This window comes from Rhinoderma darwinii, chromosome 9, assembly GCF_050947455.1.
Source record: "Rhinoderma darwinii isolate aRhiDar2 chromosome 9, aRhiDar2.hap1, whole genome shotgun sequence".
In the NCBI taxonomy this organism is placed as follows: Eukaryota; Metazoa; Chordata; class Amphibia; order Anura; family Rhinodermatidae; genus Rhinoderma; species Rhinoderma darwinii.
In genome coordinates, this window is record NC_134695.1 from 32,253,011 (window position 1) to 32,268,558 (window position 15,548).

General features: G+C 43.4%; 1 protein-coding gene across 1 annotated transcript in view; it reads left to right on the top strand.

Annotated features, from left to right (window-relative positions):
- SLC12A4 (solute carrier family 12 member 4) overlaps positions 1-15,548 on the top strand; it is a 111,567-nt gene that overhangs the window by 7,720 nt on the left and 88,299 nt on the right. The window contains exons 3-4 of the mRNA XM_075836908.1: positions 5,204-5,335; positions 13,587-13,733. Of these exons, the coding sequence (XP_075693023.1) occupies positions 5,204-5,335; positions 13,587-13,733 (279 nt within the window). The remainder of the gene's footprint in view (positions 1-5,203; positions 5,336-13,586; positions 13,734-15,548) is intronic.

The following is a 15,548-nucleotide window of genomic DNA, read 5'->3' on the forward strand; positions in this document are numbered from 1 at the left end:
TAATATTTTAAGGCCTAGGTAGCCAACATCACATCTGTGGAACTCTCCACCTACTTGACTAATGTGTATATGTCACTAGATCTATAACCGTCTGTTTTAAAGGGAATGTGTCGCTAGAATTTTATTTATTTTTTTCAGTTAAACAATTTGTATTTGAGTTTTAATTGTTTTCATTTTTTCACAAGGCAGGAAATATTATAAATTAGAGTCTAAATTATAACATTTCCATGTGCAGGGCACTAGAAGGAGCAGTTCCCAAAATTGCAGCATGGTCAATGTGGTAAAGCAACCTCATTGATTTATGCTGCAAATTTGGGGTGGACACACTCTCCTCTAGTGTCCTCACACAATCCCCCCTCCCTTCTTCTGGCTTGTGCCAGGAGATGGAGGGGTTTGAATCTTCACTGTGTGCCACCATTTTCTGAGCGACTGCACAGTGTAGGAGGATTAGATACAGGGCTGAGCAGACCGTATCACACGAACATAAATTACCTGCCTCCGCCGGTGTACGCTCCTATTCCTTGTGCCTGAACATATGGCTGGAAGCGGCGGCCGGAAGTCGTCATCTTACTGTCCGGCAGCGGCTTCCGGTGCACATGAAAATGGCGCCGGATTTCGCTCTGCGAACGAGCTTCATTTTGGTCTGTGTGGGAGCGGCGTGCCCACACAGACGGCGTACGCTTCTCAGAATGGAACGGCTCCCGTTCGCATTCTCTATGGGGTTGTATGTGCCGTATTCCATCTCTGTATGTGTCGCTAATCGATCCATACAGAGATGAAAAAAAAATGGCAGCCCCCACAGAGAAGTAAGTCAGAAAACATAAAAAAGTAAAACATGAAAACACAATTTAATAAAATTTTTGAAAATATTACATTAAAAGCAATATGATAAAAAAAAAATAAAAAAAATTCATGACCCCTTCACTTTAATGTAAAGGAACACATTGCCACTCCTTTTCACAGGTTGTGTGTGGCAGCTCAGCCCCATTCTCTTTAATGGGGTGCAGTGCAGTTAGATGAGGCCATGTTTGACACTGTCATGTCATCTAAGCTGCCTGTGTTCTCCACGACTTTGTGCGGGACTATGATAGCCCCGACATGGAAGCGGAAACACAGGTAGCCTTTGGTGACTCTATGGTCAACTCTGTCTCTGGCAGGCCATTTAACTGTGCTGTACTGGTAAGTGATAGAACTGCCTTTGCGGACTACTTCATGAGTCCTGAAGTTGCTGTGCCCAGGCAATTTGTCAGCCTCCGTGCGGAGCATTCAACTGGGTAATGATGGATCTCCCCATTTGTTCTTGTGCAACACCTGGCCTCAATACTGCACCTACCAGCTCCACTCTGTCCTTCTGCTCCCTGGCACTCATCCTGATCAGCAATGGAACTGTCACTGGATCGTGGATTACAACTTGCCTTACAGACTTTTGGTCTTATGTCCAAAACTTAGATGTGACTGTTCAGGAAGATTGATTTTCCATCCTAAGGGCCAGTTCACACAGAGTTTTTTTTTGACGCGCAAACCGCATAAAAAAAATGGCTGAAATTGGCTCCCATTGATTTCAATGGGAGGCGGAGGCATTTTTTTTCTTTTTTCCTGCGAGCGGAAAAACAGTCTCGCGGGAAAAAGAAGCAACATGCCCTATCTTTGGGCGTTTACGTCCCTGACCTCCCATTGACATCAATGGGAGGCAGAGAAAGCTTATTTTGTGGTGTTTTTTGCCCACTGCGCACAATGGTCGCGGGCGATAAACGCGGCAAAAATTGGCGTGCAGACAGAGCAAAATCTGCCTCAAAATTCCAAACCGAATTTTGAGGCAGATTTTCTGCCTGCAAAAAACTCTGTGTGAACCCAGCCTTACATAGTTAGTACGGTTGAAATGTCCATCAAGTTCAACCATGACTTGATGCAGCCTCTACTAAATAAGGGTTATCAGTTATACACTGTTAACTTCTATACCAGCGTCCCCTTCTACAAGCACCTCCGTGCCCACTGACACACGGGCTTGTGGATCAATCTGCAAAAACGGGCTTTCCACAGGAGCTGGTGAGAAAGCACTAGAGAAGGGAATTGAGCGGTCTTTGCAGTGGAAGCCACCTTGCAATAAAATTTAATGACTGCAAGAATGTGCTCATGTTAAGCACTGTTCACACAGACACAAAAGTGAGAGAACGTGGTGCCACTTATGATAAAGAGAAGCCGGTCTGCATCACAGACTATAATAAATTCATGGGGGCAGTGGATTTATCTGATCAGGCGTTACAGCCATACCTGGTGCAAAGATAATTGCTCGCATTGTATAAAAAGGTGACCATTCACCTTATACAGATGGCAACATGCAGTGGCTTTGTGATGTACAAGAAAAATAAAATGGGCAAAATATATATATTTTTTAATTTCTGGAGAACATAATTGAACACCTTTTTTGTTTGTCCCCTGACGCCAGACACCGCTATGAGGCAGAAGATGTCCGACGGCTCATGGAACATCACTTTGTACGCCCTGTGCCTGCTACTGAAAGAGAAAAAAATACCCCCAAAAGCGATGCAGAGTGTGCAGCGAAATTGTCACATGAAGGGACACGCGATTTTATTGCCCTACATGTCCCTCTAATCCTGGTCTCTGTAACTATCCCTGTTTCAAAATGTATCAGCCTTCAGGGCCACATCTTTTGGTCCCTGATTTTTTTTTTCCTTTATAAAACGACAAAAATAGTTTTCAAAAAAATTTATAAAATAAAAAAAAGTTAGTTTAGATACTATTAGGGTTAGTACATGTCAAGGAACAGTAAAAAAAAAAACCAAAAAAAAAGTTAGGTTTAGTATCAGGAATCCATCACTGTAGTTCGGTTTATCGTCAGGGAAAATTACATAAAATCTAGTTAGGTTAAGTGTCAAGAACCCTCGTCCTAGTTAGGTTTCGTTTTTAATCTCTCTACACACGTGTCTAGTTTCACTTGAAGAAAAATAGAATACAAACCGGTGCAACCATAGGGCATTACCTACATACAAAAGAAATAAATGATGTAGAGATGAACTGCTCACCTGGTGATGTCGTGCTAGGAGCACGACACACCTGAAGATGTAGACTTTGAAGTAAGTGGTTGAAGATGTCAACAAAACTTGCATGCCGCGGGTTGTGCCGGAAACCAAACTTTGGACCGGTTGGAAATCGAATCATGGAATAGTGAGAATCAGACCCAATAATGGTGATGAAACTCAAAAAAATCCAACCCTAGAAGCGGCACTGACTTCTAGGAACATGGTAGGCTGTTATTCCTTAGTGTAGCAAAAGGAAGCAGACATGGTATAAAATAACAAAATCTTTAATAAAATACAGGCCTACACGTGTCTAAGCACAACATAAACCTGTCCCAATATTCATTTCTTGCCTCCGACACAGACTTGTCGGTTGGTGAGAATCTGTTTGTTTTATTTATCAACCTCCTTATTTAGTGATGAAGAGAAGGGACGCCCCAAGACCACCACCGGAGCTGAAAGCCTGAGAGAAGTGACCTTGCCACAGTTGATACCCCTCAGCAAAGTGACTCCATTTGGACCCCCACGCCGGACAATTATGAGCCCCGAGTACATGGGTAGCGCGGGTCTTGAGACCACCACTGATCGCTCAAATGAACAGGCAGAAACGCTCACCTTAGCGCTTTGCCTCTTCGGCTGCAATCGGCAATCCTATGATGCCTGAAGACCAGATCGCATATAAAGTGTATGAACGTGTCGTCAGGCTGAAGATGCCCTTAAAGACTTTCTATGTGAACCAGTCTTCATACATTCTTTGATTGCCAATCGCAGCCAAAGGCACAAAGCACTAGAGTGAGCGCTTCTACATGTTTATTTTAGTGATCAGTAAGGGTCTTTTTCCCCGGACCCCCACCAATCCAAACTTCTGACATGTCAAAATTTTGCAGCACTGCCTACAATCAGCTGCTCTTTATTCTGTTGTATATACAGAGCTAAAGCACCTATTTAGTAGCTCTGCCTTCTCTTGATCCCCCGTGACCAACTCACCATTACCACTATTCAGGGGTCCTACATGTTCTGACCTTGACTTTTTTAATTATTATATTTAAAGAAGATTTTGGAATTCGTTTTTTTTTTCTTTAGCCGCCTGTCTTTAATTCCTTCCATTCGCAGCCATTTTTTTTATTCTCATTTTCGCTTTTTCCTCTCCACCTTCCAAAAGCCATGACTTTTTGTACTTTTCCGTGGATATAGCCGTGTGTTGGCTTGTTTTTTGCTGGACGAGTTGTCGTTTTTTTATGACACCATTTGTTATACCATCTAATGGACTAGAAAACTGGAAACAATTTCTTTGGGGGAAAAAAAACTGTGATTCCTCCATTTTGTTTTTGTGGTTTTATTTTTACGGGATTGACCATGCGGTAAAAAACGACGTGTTAACTTTATTTTGCTGGTCAATACGGTTGTAGCAATACCAAATTTATATAGTGTTTTTTTTTTTTTTTTTTTATAAATGTTTTACTAATTTTACAGGGGAAAAACAACTTCAATTGTTAAAAATTTAAGTTTTGTGTCACAAAATTCTGAGAGCCATAACTCCTTTATTTTTCCATCGATTGATCAGTACGAGGGCTTATATTTTGCAGGGCGAGCTGTATTTGCCGAGACTCTGCCCCTTACTCATGCATGAGTAAGGGCTCATTCAGACGAGCATATGTGTAGTCCGTGCGACGGCCGTTAAAACAACGGCCGTCACACGGACTCATGTACATCATCAGGGCCATTTACACGACCATTGTTTCAACGGCGCGTGTGAAGGGTCCATGAGGAATTCAAGACTAGTCTATAAGGGAACCGTGCCAACGCGCCCCGCACAGGTGCACCTCTGACGTGAAAAACTGACGTTTTTCACGTTCGCGTTTATCCCGAGGTTCGCTACACACGACTGAATGTAGCCTAAGCGGGTGAAGTCTTAGGAAATGTAGCGGCAATGGGAGGAGATATGAGGAGAACAGTTGTTAAAGTAGATTGGAAATCTCGAATGGCTTGTATACTACTTAAATGCACACATATTTATGAAAGTCTAAAATGAGTTTATTAACGTTTCTGGAATTCTCTTATAGAAAAAACTATTAATTTTATATATGTAAGTAGTTCAGAGAATAAAGCAGTGTAATAATTACTTTAAAGATATTCCAAAGAAAAATGTTTTATTTTTTTTGTAGGAAGAACTGGACATTCGACCTAAAGTTTCTTCCCTTCTTAGCCGCCTTGTAAACTACACAAACCTCACACAGGGAGCAAAGGAGCATGAAGAAGCTGAAAGTGGAGAAGCGGCTCGTAAGAAAGTAACTAAGGTAAAGGTTCTGATGCATGATTGTATTCTTCATAACTTTAAAACTTCAGTCACTTTAGTTACACTGCGCCAATATTGACTATGCTATTCGATACAGAGGCATCCATTGAAAATTTTTTATTTATACCAAGCGGTATTTTTATTTTTTTTTTGCAATGGGACCCAATTGACGATACATTCCTATACAATGGCATACGTTGGAGCCTTTCGTCAGAGGTATACTGTAGGAAACTCTTAACAGCTTATACATGGCAAACGTTTTTTTTTTGTTATCGATACAATGAATATGATTCTTAACCCCTTTAGGACACAGCCTGTTTTGGCCTTGTGGACACAGATTATTTTTTAAAATCTGACGTGTCACTTTATGTGGTAATAACTCCGGAATGCTTTTACCTATCCAAGCGATTCTGAGATTGTTTTCTCGTGACATATTGTACTTTAAGTTAGTGAAAAAATTTGGTTGATAAAGTCAATATTTTATTTGTGAAAAACACCAAAATTTACAGAAAATTTGTAAAAATTTGCAGTTTTCTAAATTTTAATTTATCTACTTGTAAAACAGATCATAATACTACACAAAATAGTTACTAGTTAACATTTCCCATATGTCTACTTTATGTTTGCATCATTTTTTGAACGTCCTTTTATTTTTCCGGGACGTTACAAGGCTTAGAACTTTAGCAGCAATTTCTCACATTTTCACGAAAATTTCAAAAGCCTATTTTTTCAGTGACCAGTTTAGTTCAGAAGCGGCTTTGAGGGCCTTATATATTAGAAAGTGCCAATAAAATGCCCCATTTTGAAAACTGTACCCCTCAAGGTATTCAAAACAGCATTCAGAAAGTTTATTAACCCTCTAGGCGTTTACCAAGAATTAAAGCAAAGTACAGGCGAAATTTTCAAATTTTTATTTTTTTCCCAAGATTCATTTGTAATACATTTTTTAATGTAACACAGAAGGTTTTACCCAAGAAATGCAACTCAATATTTATTGCCCAGATTCTGCAGTTTTTAGAAATATCCCACATGTGGCCCTAGAGTGCTAATGGACTGAAGCATTGGCCTCAGAAGCAAAGGAGCACCTACTGGATTTCAGGGCCTCCTTTTTTTTTAGAATATATTTTAGGCACCATCTCAGGTTTGAAGAGGTCTTGTGGTGCCAAACCAGTGGAAACCCCCCAAAAGTGACCCTATTTTGGAAACTACACCCCTCAAGGAATTTTTTAGCGGTATAGTTAGCATTTCGTCCCCACAGTTTTGTTTTTTTGCAGAATTTAGTGGAATTAGTCTGTGAAGATGAAAATCTACTTTTTTACTGAAAAAACATAGAATTTTTTCATTTTTACAAGAAATAAAGAAAAAAAAACACCCCAACATTTATAAAGCAATTTCTCCCGATTACGGCAATACGCCATAAGTGGTAATAAACTGCTGTTTAGACCCACGGCAGGGCTCAGAAGGGAAGGAGAACCAATTGAAGCACAGCTTTTGCTGGAAAGGTTTTTGGGTGCCATGTCGCATTTTCAGAGCTCCTGAGGTACAAGTACAGTGGAAACACCAAAGAAGTGACACCATTTTGCAAACTGCCCCCCTCAAAGAATTTATCTAGGTGTGTGATCACTTTTATGACCCCATATTTTTTGGGGCTGAATTTAGTAGAAATCTGCCATTAAAAATAAAATGTTACATTTTTCACAAATGCGTCATTTATAGGACAGATTTTTCCGACACAGCATGTAAGTGCAGGAAGACACCTCAATGTTGATTGGGATTTTTCTTCTGAGTTTAGAAATACCCCCAAAGTGGTCTAAATATGTTGTCTGGACACTTAGCAGTGCCTGGAAGTGAAGAAGCACCACGAGTGTTTTGAGGCCTAATTTTTACTTGGATGATTTTTTGCCACAAGCATAGGCCTGAAAAAATTGTGCAGATCATACACATTTGTTAGAGTATTAGGTATTCATCTAGGGGTATATTGAGGGTTTTTTTTTTTTTGTTTTGTTTTTTTAGAGTGTCCAATATTAAAAATTGGTAAAAGACCAGAATGATAAAGGAAGGGGTGGGGGTTTTAAAAGTATACAATTTTTAATCCAGGGAGGTGTGGTAGATGCGGAAGCACTCCTTCATGCACAGTCCAGGTTTAGATGGGCAAGTGTCGCACTGATATGTTCTATCCTTACGGATACCCCTTTTTGCGCAGACACGGCACCTTTTCTGTGCCCTGCCTTTTTTTGCTGTAGCAGGTACTTCACTAGGAAAGTGCTGCCCAGGAACAATTCGGCAAACATTACTTGGAGCAGCAGACGTTTCCCCCACCTCGTCTCCAAATAAAATAAATGTTATCATTTTCTCTTGGTACTCCAAGTATGTACCCGGATTGCCAGCTTTCCTAAAAATTAAAAAGGAGTTATATAGTGCCAGCTGGACAACGAGGTACACTGCCAGTTTCTTGTACCAGATTTTGCACTTTCTCATGGCACTATATGGTTTTAACAAGTCAACCCCCCCCCCCCCATGAATTTATTGTATGCCCGAATGCACACAGGCTTCATCGTGGATGATGTAAATCCACGTGTGGGGACAGGGCTGCAGCTGGCGTCGTGTATTGATGTCCGCATGCAGACCTCTTTTTTGTCTCTAAATTTGAGACACAGGACCCCATCCTGCAGCAATGCCCTGCTTTCGCCAATTTGAAGGGATTGGCTGATGAGGGTCTTGGGAAGGTGCCGCTGGTTTTTTCGGACCGTCACACATGCCACTGGTTTTTTGTCTTTTAGACACTTGTGTACCAGTTGTCCAAGTTGTACCCCTGATCAAGCAGGGGGTGCAGGAGGTCCCACACTATCTTTCCTGTTGTGGACAGGACGGGGGGACAATTTGGGGGCTGTATTGTCCTGTCCTTCCCCCTCATAAATCCGGAAAGCGTGTGTGTATCCAGTGTCCGATTCACACAGCTTGTACATTTTTATCCCGTACCTGGCGCGCTTATTTGGCAAATATTGGCGAAACTTCAGCCTGCCCTTGAAGTGCACCAGGGATTCATCTATAGAGATTTCTTTTTGAGTGGTGTAGACTGCTGAAAAATTTTGGGATAAAAATGTTTATGAGGGGCCTAATTTTATAAAGTCTATTGAAGTTTAGGTCATCCGCAGGGGGGCATTGGGAATTGTCACTAAAGTGAAGAAATTTATGGAGGGCCTCAAAACGGGATCTGGGCATTGTATTGCGGTACAGCGGACAATGATACAGAATGTCCGTGGACCAGTAGGATCTCACTTCGGGCTTTTTAGTGAGACCCATGTTGAGGACTAACCCCCAATACTTGTGCATTTCTGCACAATTAGTCGGTTGCCACCGATTGGCCTGGGCATGAAAGGCGTTGGGGTGTTCAGAAATAAACTGCTGGGCGTAAATATTGGTTTGATCAACCATGAGCTGGATCAAATTGTCTGTGAAGAACAATTTAAAAAATCCAATAATAGGCAGCCCTTCTGTCTGCACATGAATGCCTGCCGCAGCAGTAAATTCTGGGATTTGGGGGGTGTAATTGGTTGAGGTTGACCAATCACTGCTGACTGTACCAGGGTCAGGCAGATCTGCAGTTTCAGGGTCAGGCAGAACCTGGGCACTAACCCTCCTGCGACTACGAGGAGGTTCCTCACTGTCACTGGAGGAGGAGGACGAGAGAATGAACTGTGTTTCCTCACCACTCGCTGAGTCAGTATCGGACGCGATCATTGCATACGCCTCTTCAGCGGTGTAAAGTCTCGCTGCCATTTTTTGTGTGTGTGTGTGTGTGTGTGTGTGTGTGTGTGTGTGCGTATATATGTTTACACACACGTAGCTCACAGAACTGTAACAAAGTCTAACAGATTTTTAATTTTTTTTGTTTTATAGCACTTCGTAAAACTTACTAACGGACACTGAGGCTGATTGACACGGACGCTATGTATTGACACTGACAATGGATTGACGCTGACTGACACTTACTGACAAGTGACGCGACTGACCGTAATGGATTGACGCTGACAACGGATTGACGCAGACTAACTGACAACGGACACTGACTGACACTGACTAACTGATGCGACGAATTGACGTAGACAAGCAACTAACTAAATCAAATTATTATTTGATCAGAAAAAGAGAAAAAATATCTCCCTTATACACTGGGAGGCTGTGGGGAACAGGGGAAGTGAAAATTAGGGGTTATTCTCTATTTTCACTGACTACACGATACAGGCTCTGATCTCTCCAACTACTAAACAACAACTAAGAGATCAGAGCCTGTATCCTGAATTTTTCAACCGCCCTGCAACAAAACGCACTGTGATTGGTGGGTCTGAACAGGGGGAGAAACATGGGGGAGAGATGGTGGGAGTACAGGAACAGTTTTGAAAACTTTTCCTAACTTTTATGGAGGATGGGTGTATCTGTACAGATCCACCTATCACATCAATCGCCGGCATTGGACCGCTTTTACGGGTCCGTTGCCGGTGACTGACGTGTTAGCTGTCGGGTGGGGGCATTTTTAACCCCTCACTGGCTAAAAGTGCACTAAGATTCGTGGGTCTGAACAGACCCACCAATCACAGCTCTCGCCGGCAATGGACCAATAGCAGCAGTCCATTGCCGGTCACATGGGACATGGAGGGAGGTAGGTGGAGCTTTGTAACCATTCCCGGACTTAACTACGAGTCCCGGGAACGGTTTTAAAAACTTTTTTACTGTTATAGCAATGTGATCGGTGGATCTGTACAAATCCACCGATCGCCGGCATCGGACCGCTAATCGGGGTCCGTTGCCGGTGACTCGGGAGTGTTCGCTGTCAGGGACAGCTTCTGTCCCGGTTCCCGGCGCACACAGCCACCGGCTGTGCACACCGGGAATAACTCAGTAACTATACGTCCTCGTGCGGGAAGTAACCTCCCGCAACGACGGACAGTTACGTCCTGGTGCAGAAAGGGGTTAAAGGGGTTGTCCAGTGCCTGAATATTGGTGGTTTATCCTCTGGATATCTGATCGGTCGGGTTAGACTTCCGAGACCCGACCGAGTCTGCCCAGGATTACATGAAGAGACAGAAGTATTTGATCAGCCAATCAACTGTTTTGAATGGGCTGCAGCGCTTGTACGAGCGCTGCTTCCCCTTCATTCCTTATTTGCTCGTACTGTGAATCGCTGACACACTTGTAACATTAGAGATATATATATCTCCTTCTAGAGAAAGGTTGCGTGACTCGATGATGTTCGGATCAGAGATGTGTGGGGACCTGATCGTCACTTCTAGGGCTGCTTGTTCTTTACGCTGAATATAGTTCAAAATGACATTGACTGTATGTTTGGGGTTGTTGTCCTACTGAAGAATGAATTTGAAGCCAATCAGATGCCTCCCTGATGGTATTGCATGATGGATAAGTAGCTATCTGTATTTCCCAGCACGGAAGGCACCATTAATCCTGACCAAATCCCCAACTCTATTTGCTGAAATGCAGCCCCAAACTTGCAAGGAACCTCCACCATGGTCCACTAATGTCTGCAGACACTCATTATTGTACCGCTCTCCAATTTTGGCTCATCAGTCCAGAGCACCTGCTTCCATTTTTCTGCACTCCTCCAATTCCTATGTTTTCGTGCATAGTTGAGCCGCTTGCCCTTGTTTCCGCGTCGAAATTATGGCTTTTTGGCCGAAATTCTTCCGTGAAGACCACTTCTGGTCAGACCTCTCCGAACAGTAGATGGATTTACCTGGGTTCCACTGGTTTCTGCCAATTCTGAGCTGATGGCTCTGCTGGAACATCTTCTGATTTCGAAGGGAAGTAAGCATGTTGTGTGTTTTGTCTGCTGCACTAAATTTCTTTGCCGACCATTGCATCTATTATTCTCCATGTTTCCCATTTCTTTGTGCTTCTTCAAAAGAGCTTGAACAGCACATCTTGAAACACCATTTGCTTTGAAATCTTTTGCCTGGGAGAGACTTTGCTGATGCAGCATAACTACCTTATGTTTTGTTGCTATGCTCAGTCTGGTCATGGTGGACCTTTGACCTGAAACGGTCACCCAGTTTTAAGCCTCCTAAAACCGCTGTTTCGGTTACAGTTAATTACTGTTTTTCAACTTCCATATGAAAATGATGATCATTATCACCTGTTTGGAATAATTGGTTAATCATACACCTGACTATAATCCTACAATATCCATGACTTTGTGCCAAGTTTGCCTTCAAAACAGCATCAATTCTTCTAGGTAAAGAGTGGTCTCGCCAAATATTGATTTGATTTAGATTTCTCTTCTGTTCATTCACATTGCATTTTGTTAATTGTTCAAAAAAACCTATAAACCTATATTTGAAAGAATTCTCACTTTGCAGCATTTTTCCACAACTGCCTAAAACGTTTTCACAGTACGGCTTCTTTCACACTACCGTTACTTTAAGTTTACCTCTCTTCCGTCAGACGAAGAGAGGATCGATACGTTAAACGGAAAGCAACTGTTCCGTTAGAATTACCATTGATTTCAATGGTAATTCTTTTGTATCCGTTGCTTTTCCTTTTGTCTCCGCTCGTTTTGGTTTCTGTTTTTTTGAACAGAAACAAATGTGCAGTCTGCAGAACTTTTGTTTCCCTTCAAAAAAATGGAAATTTAGCGAATGGAGACAAAAGGAAAAGCAACGGATACAAAAGAATTACCATTGAAATCAATGCTAATACTAACGGAACCATTGCTTTCCATTTAATGTATCGATCCTCTCTTACTCTGATGGAAGAGAGGTAAACTTATAGTAACGGTAGTGTGAACTTCGCCTACTGTTTATTCTTCATTCCACTGTAGGAGAGCATTTGTGGGTGGTCTCCAGGTCTTAGATCTGGCCCAGAAGGTTTGTCACAGCTAATGCCCTTTCTCGCTTAAAGAGGCTCTGTCACCAGATTTTGCAGCCCCTATCTGCTATTGCAGCAGATAGGCGCTGCAATGTAGATTACAGTAACGTTTTTATTTTTAAAAAAAGAGCATTTTTGGCCAAGTTATGACCATTTTCGTATTTATGCAAATGAGGCTTGCAAAAGTACAACTGGGCGTGTTGAAAAGTAAAAGTACAACTGGGCGTGTATTATGTGCGTACATCGGGGCGTGTTTACTACTATTACTAGCTGGGCGTTGTGTATAGAAGTGTCATCCACTTCTCTTCAGAACGCCCAGCTTCTGGCAGTGCAGCACTGTGACGTCACTCACAGGTCCTGCATCGTGTCGGCACCAGAGGCTACAGTTGATTCTGCAGCAGCATCAGCATTTGCAGGTAAGTAGCTACATCGACTTACCTGCAAACGCCGATGCTGCTGCAGAATCATCTGGTGCCGACACGATGCAGGACCTGTGAGTGACGTCACAGTGCTGCACTGCCAGAAGCTGGGCGTTGTGAAGAGAAGTGGATGACACTTCTATACACAACGCCCAGCTAGTAATAGTAGTAAACACGCCCCGATGTACGCACATAATACACGCCCAGTTGTACTTTTACTTTTCAACACACCCAGTTGTACTTTTGCAAGCCTCATTTGCATAAATACGAAAATGGTCATAACTTGGCCAAAAATGCTCGTTTTTTAAAAATAAAAACGTTACTGTAATCTACATTGCAGCGCCGATCTGCTGCAATAGCAGATAGGGGTTGCAAAATCTGGTGACAGAGCCTCTTTAAGGTGGAAACCATGTTTGAACAAAACTCCCTGAACAGCATACTTATGTGTTTTCCATAGTGCAAGGATTTACATCATCTGTGTTATTAATACTGAAGCGTGTTTCAGATCCTGAAAAACCACGGTCATTTAAAGGAGAAGTATTGAGACGCCTATGCAAATGCCTTTGTCTGGGGAGTGAAATTGCCAATCCCGATGTGATTGAAATCAGGGCGAGATTAGATAATGTCATAATGTCACGCGCACACACACACACACACACACACACACACACACACACACACACACACACACACACACACATATTGTCAACACCTACTTACGCGCACACACACTGTAATATTGTCACACACACACACACACACACACTAATATTGACACACACACACACACACACACACACACACACACACACACACACTAATATTGTCAACACCTACACACACACACACATATTGTCAACACCTACACACACACACACACACACACACACACACACACACACACACTATCCTATTGATCTCTAATCTCTCCATATATTCTGTTTTGTCTTACAGTCTCCCAGTATGGGCACACTGATGGGTGTCTACCTTCCGTGTCTGCAAAATATCTTAGGAGTGATACTGTTTCTTCGACTGACCTGGATAGTGGGCACAGCAGGAGTACTCCAAACCCTTCTCATTGTACTGCTATGCTGCTGCTGTGTGAGTGAATTCTAACTACGGATGTAGCCATCTTTAACTTGATTCTGATAACTTGCTTGACCTGCCTAAGTAGAGTCGTGTGTTAATGAACCTTCCCTTACCCATCTTATCCCTCCACCCCCACCTTTAGGAAAGACACGTGACACCGAGGTTGGATGTGAAATGGCCACAGCAGCCGTTTATTAATTTCACAGTTTTATAAAAACAATTTAAATCCGAAACATTCGGATAACTAGTTAGGAATCCACCAGAGAATTCCTCCTAATAATTCACATGACCCAACATGGGTCAGAATCGTAAATAGCAATTTTAACGTTAACATTAACCCGAGCAGAGGAAGTCCTTGAAGCCCTTTCAGATATTCCTTTTTTAAGAACACACCGAGTTAGCCATCTGCAAACCACCAATTACCTCCAGCCGTAAACCAGCTCGGAAGCACCGTTCACCTCAGCAGATGGCTCCAACCACTAGAAGTCCACTTCAAAGGGATAACACCCGATGAAGCCCTCAAGTGATATACCGACCACTAGAAGTCCACTTCAAAGGGATAACACCCGATGAAGCCTTCAAGTGATATACCTTCCACCAGAAGACCACTTCAAAGGGATAACACCCGATGAAGTCTTCAACCATGTACCTTATTTGGGGGACGCATACCCCCGATGCGACCCCCCCCCCACCATTTTGTACTGACTGGCCTCAAGGACTCCCCCCGCCACAGCGAAACAGGCCTTGACCACCTTAAGCCTGTGAGTTCCGCCACACCACCACCGCCCTTTCTATTCCTTCTGCTATCGCCAAGCTCCAAAGATCAATGCCAACCTCGGTCAGATGAACCCCATCACTCCTCCAGAAGTTCCCCACTCCTGACTCCAAATCCCTGTGCCGCACACAAATGCCCCCGTTTTTTGCTACGAAACGGTACACCGCCCAATTAACTTTAATGCGAGCCTTATTGACTCTCTCCACTGACCTAGCCAACCGCCAATGTTTCCTCGGGACTATGTCCGACCACACTATCACCAACTTGGGATAAGAAACCCACAAACACAACATATCGTGTTTGATATCCCGCTCCAACTCACGAAAGGGGCGGGCTCCTAAGTCATTCCCACCCACGTGCAACACTAAGACCTCCGGAACCCTATCAAGCCGGGCATATGTCTGGAATTCCGCCAACACCCTGCTCCACGACATACCTCTAAATCCCAGCCAATGCACAACCGCATCCTGTCGCGGAATGCGCAACTGGCGACCATCCGGGCGGACGTCTGCCCTCAAAGCCCCCCAGTGCACGTAAGAATGACCCATCAACCACACCAAACACGGAGGCGAATCTGAAACGGAAAAACAGTTAGGCACCACCATACAACATTTTAAAAGCGTTACCCACAAACCTCCTAACATATGGGGGCGGACATAGGACTTAAACCTGTTGGACTCCCAACGACCAATACGCCGCACCCCCTCATAATCCAACCCCCAGCGCCCCGCTTCTGTTGCTGCGCCAATCCTGAAGGAATGAGATGAATATGAGCCTGCCGCAACCCCCACCGCCGTCAAACATTTTTTAAATACAGCTCCAAACTGAAACCTGGACAAAAACGACCCGTCCACATGACGTAACAAAGGCAAATCTGGAGACCCCCTTTTTGGCGTAAAACCCCCCCATGCACTCTACTGGGCACATAACCGACCCCGGGAGGGCGAACAAAACTATCAGTTTACCCTTCCCTACTTGGTCAGTTTTTGACCGACGCAACCATACCTCCAGCCGATCTGCGAATAGGCTCACCTCCCCAGATCTCCGCCCTA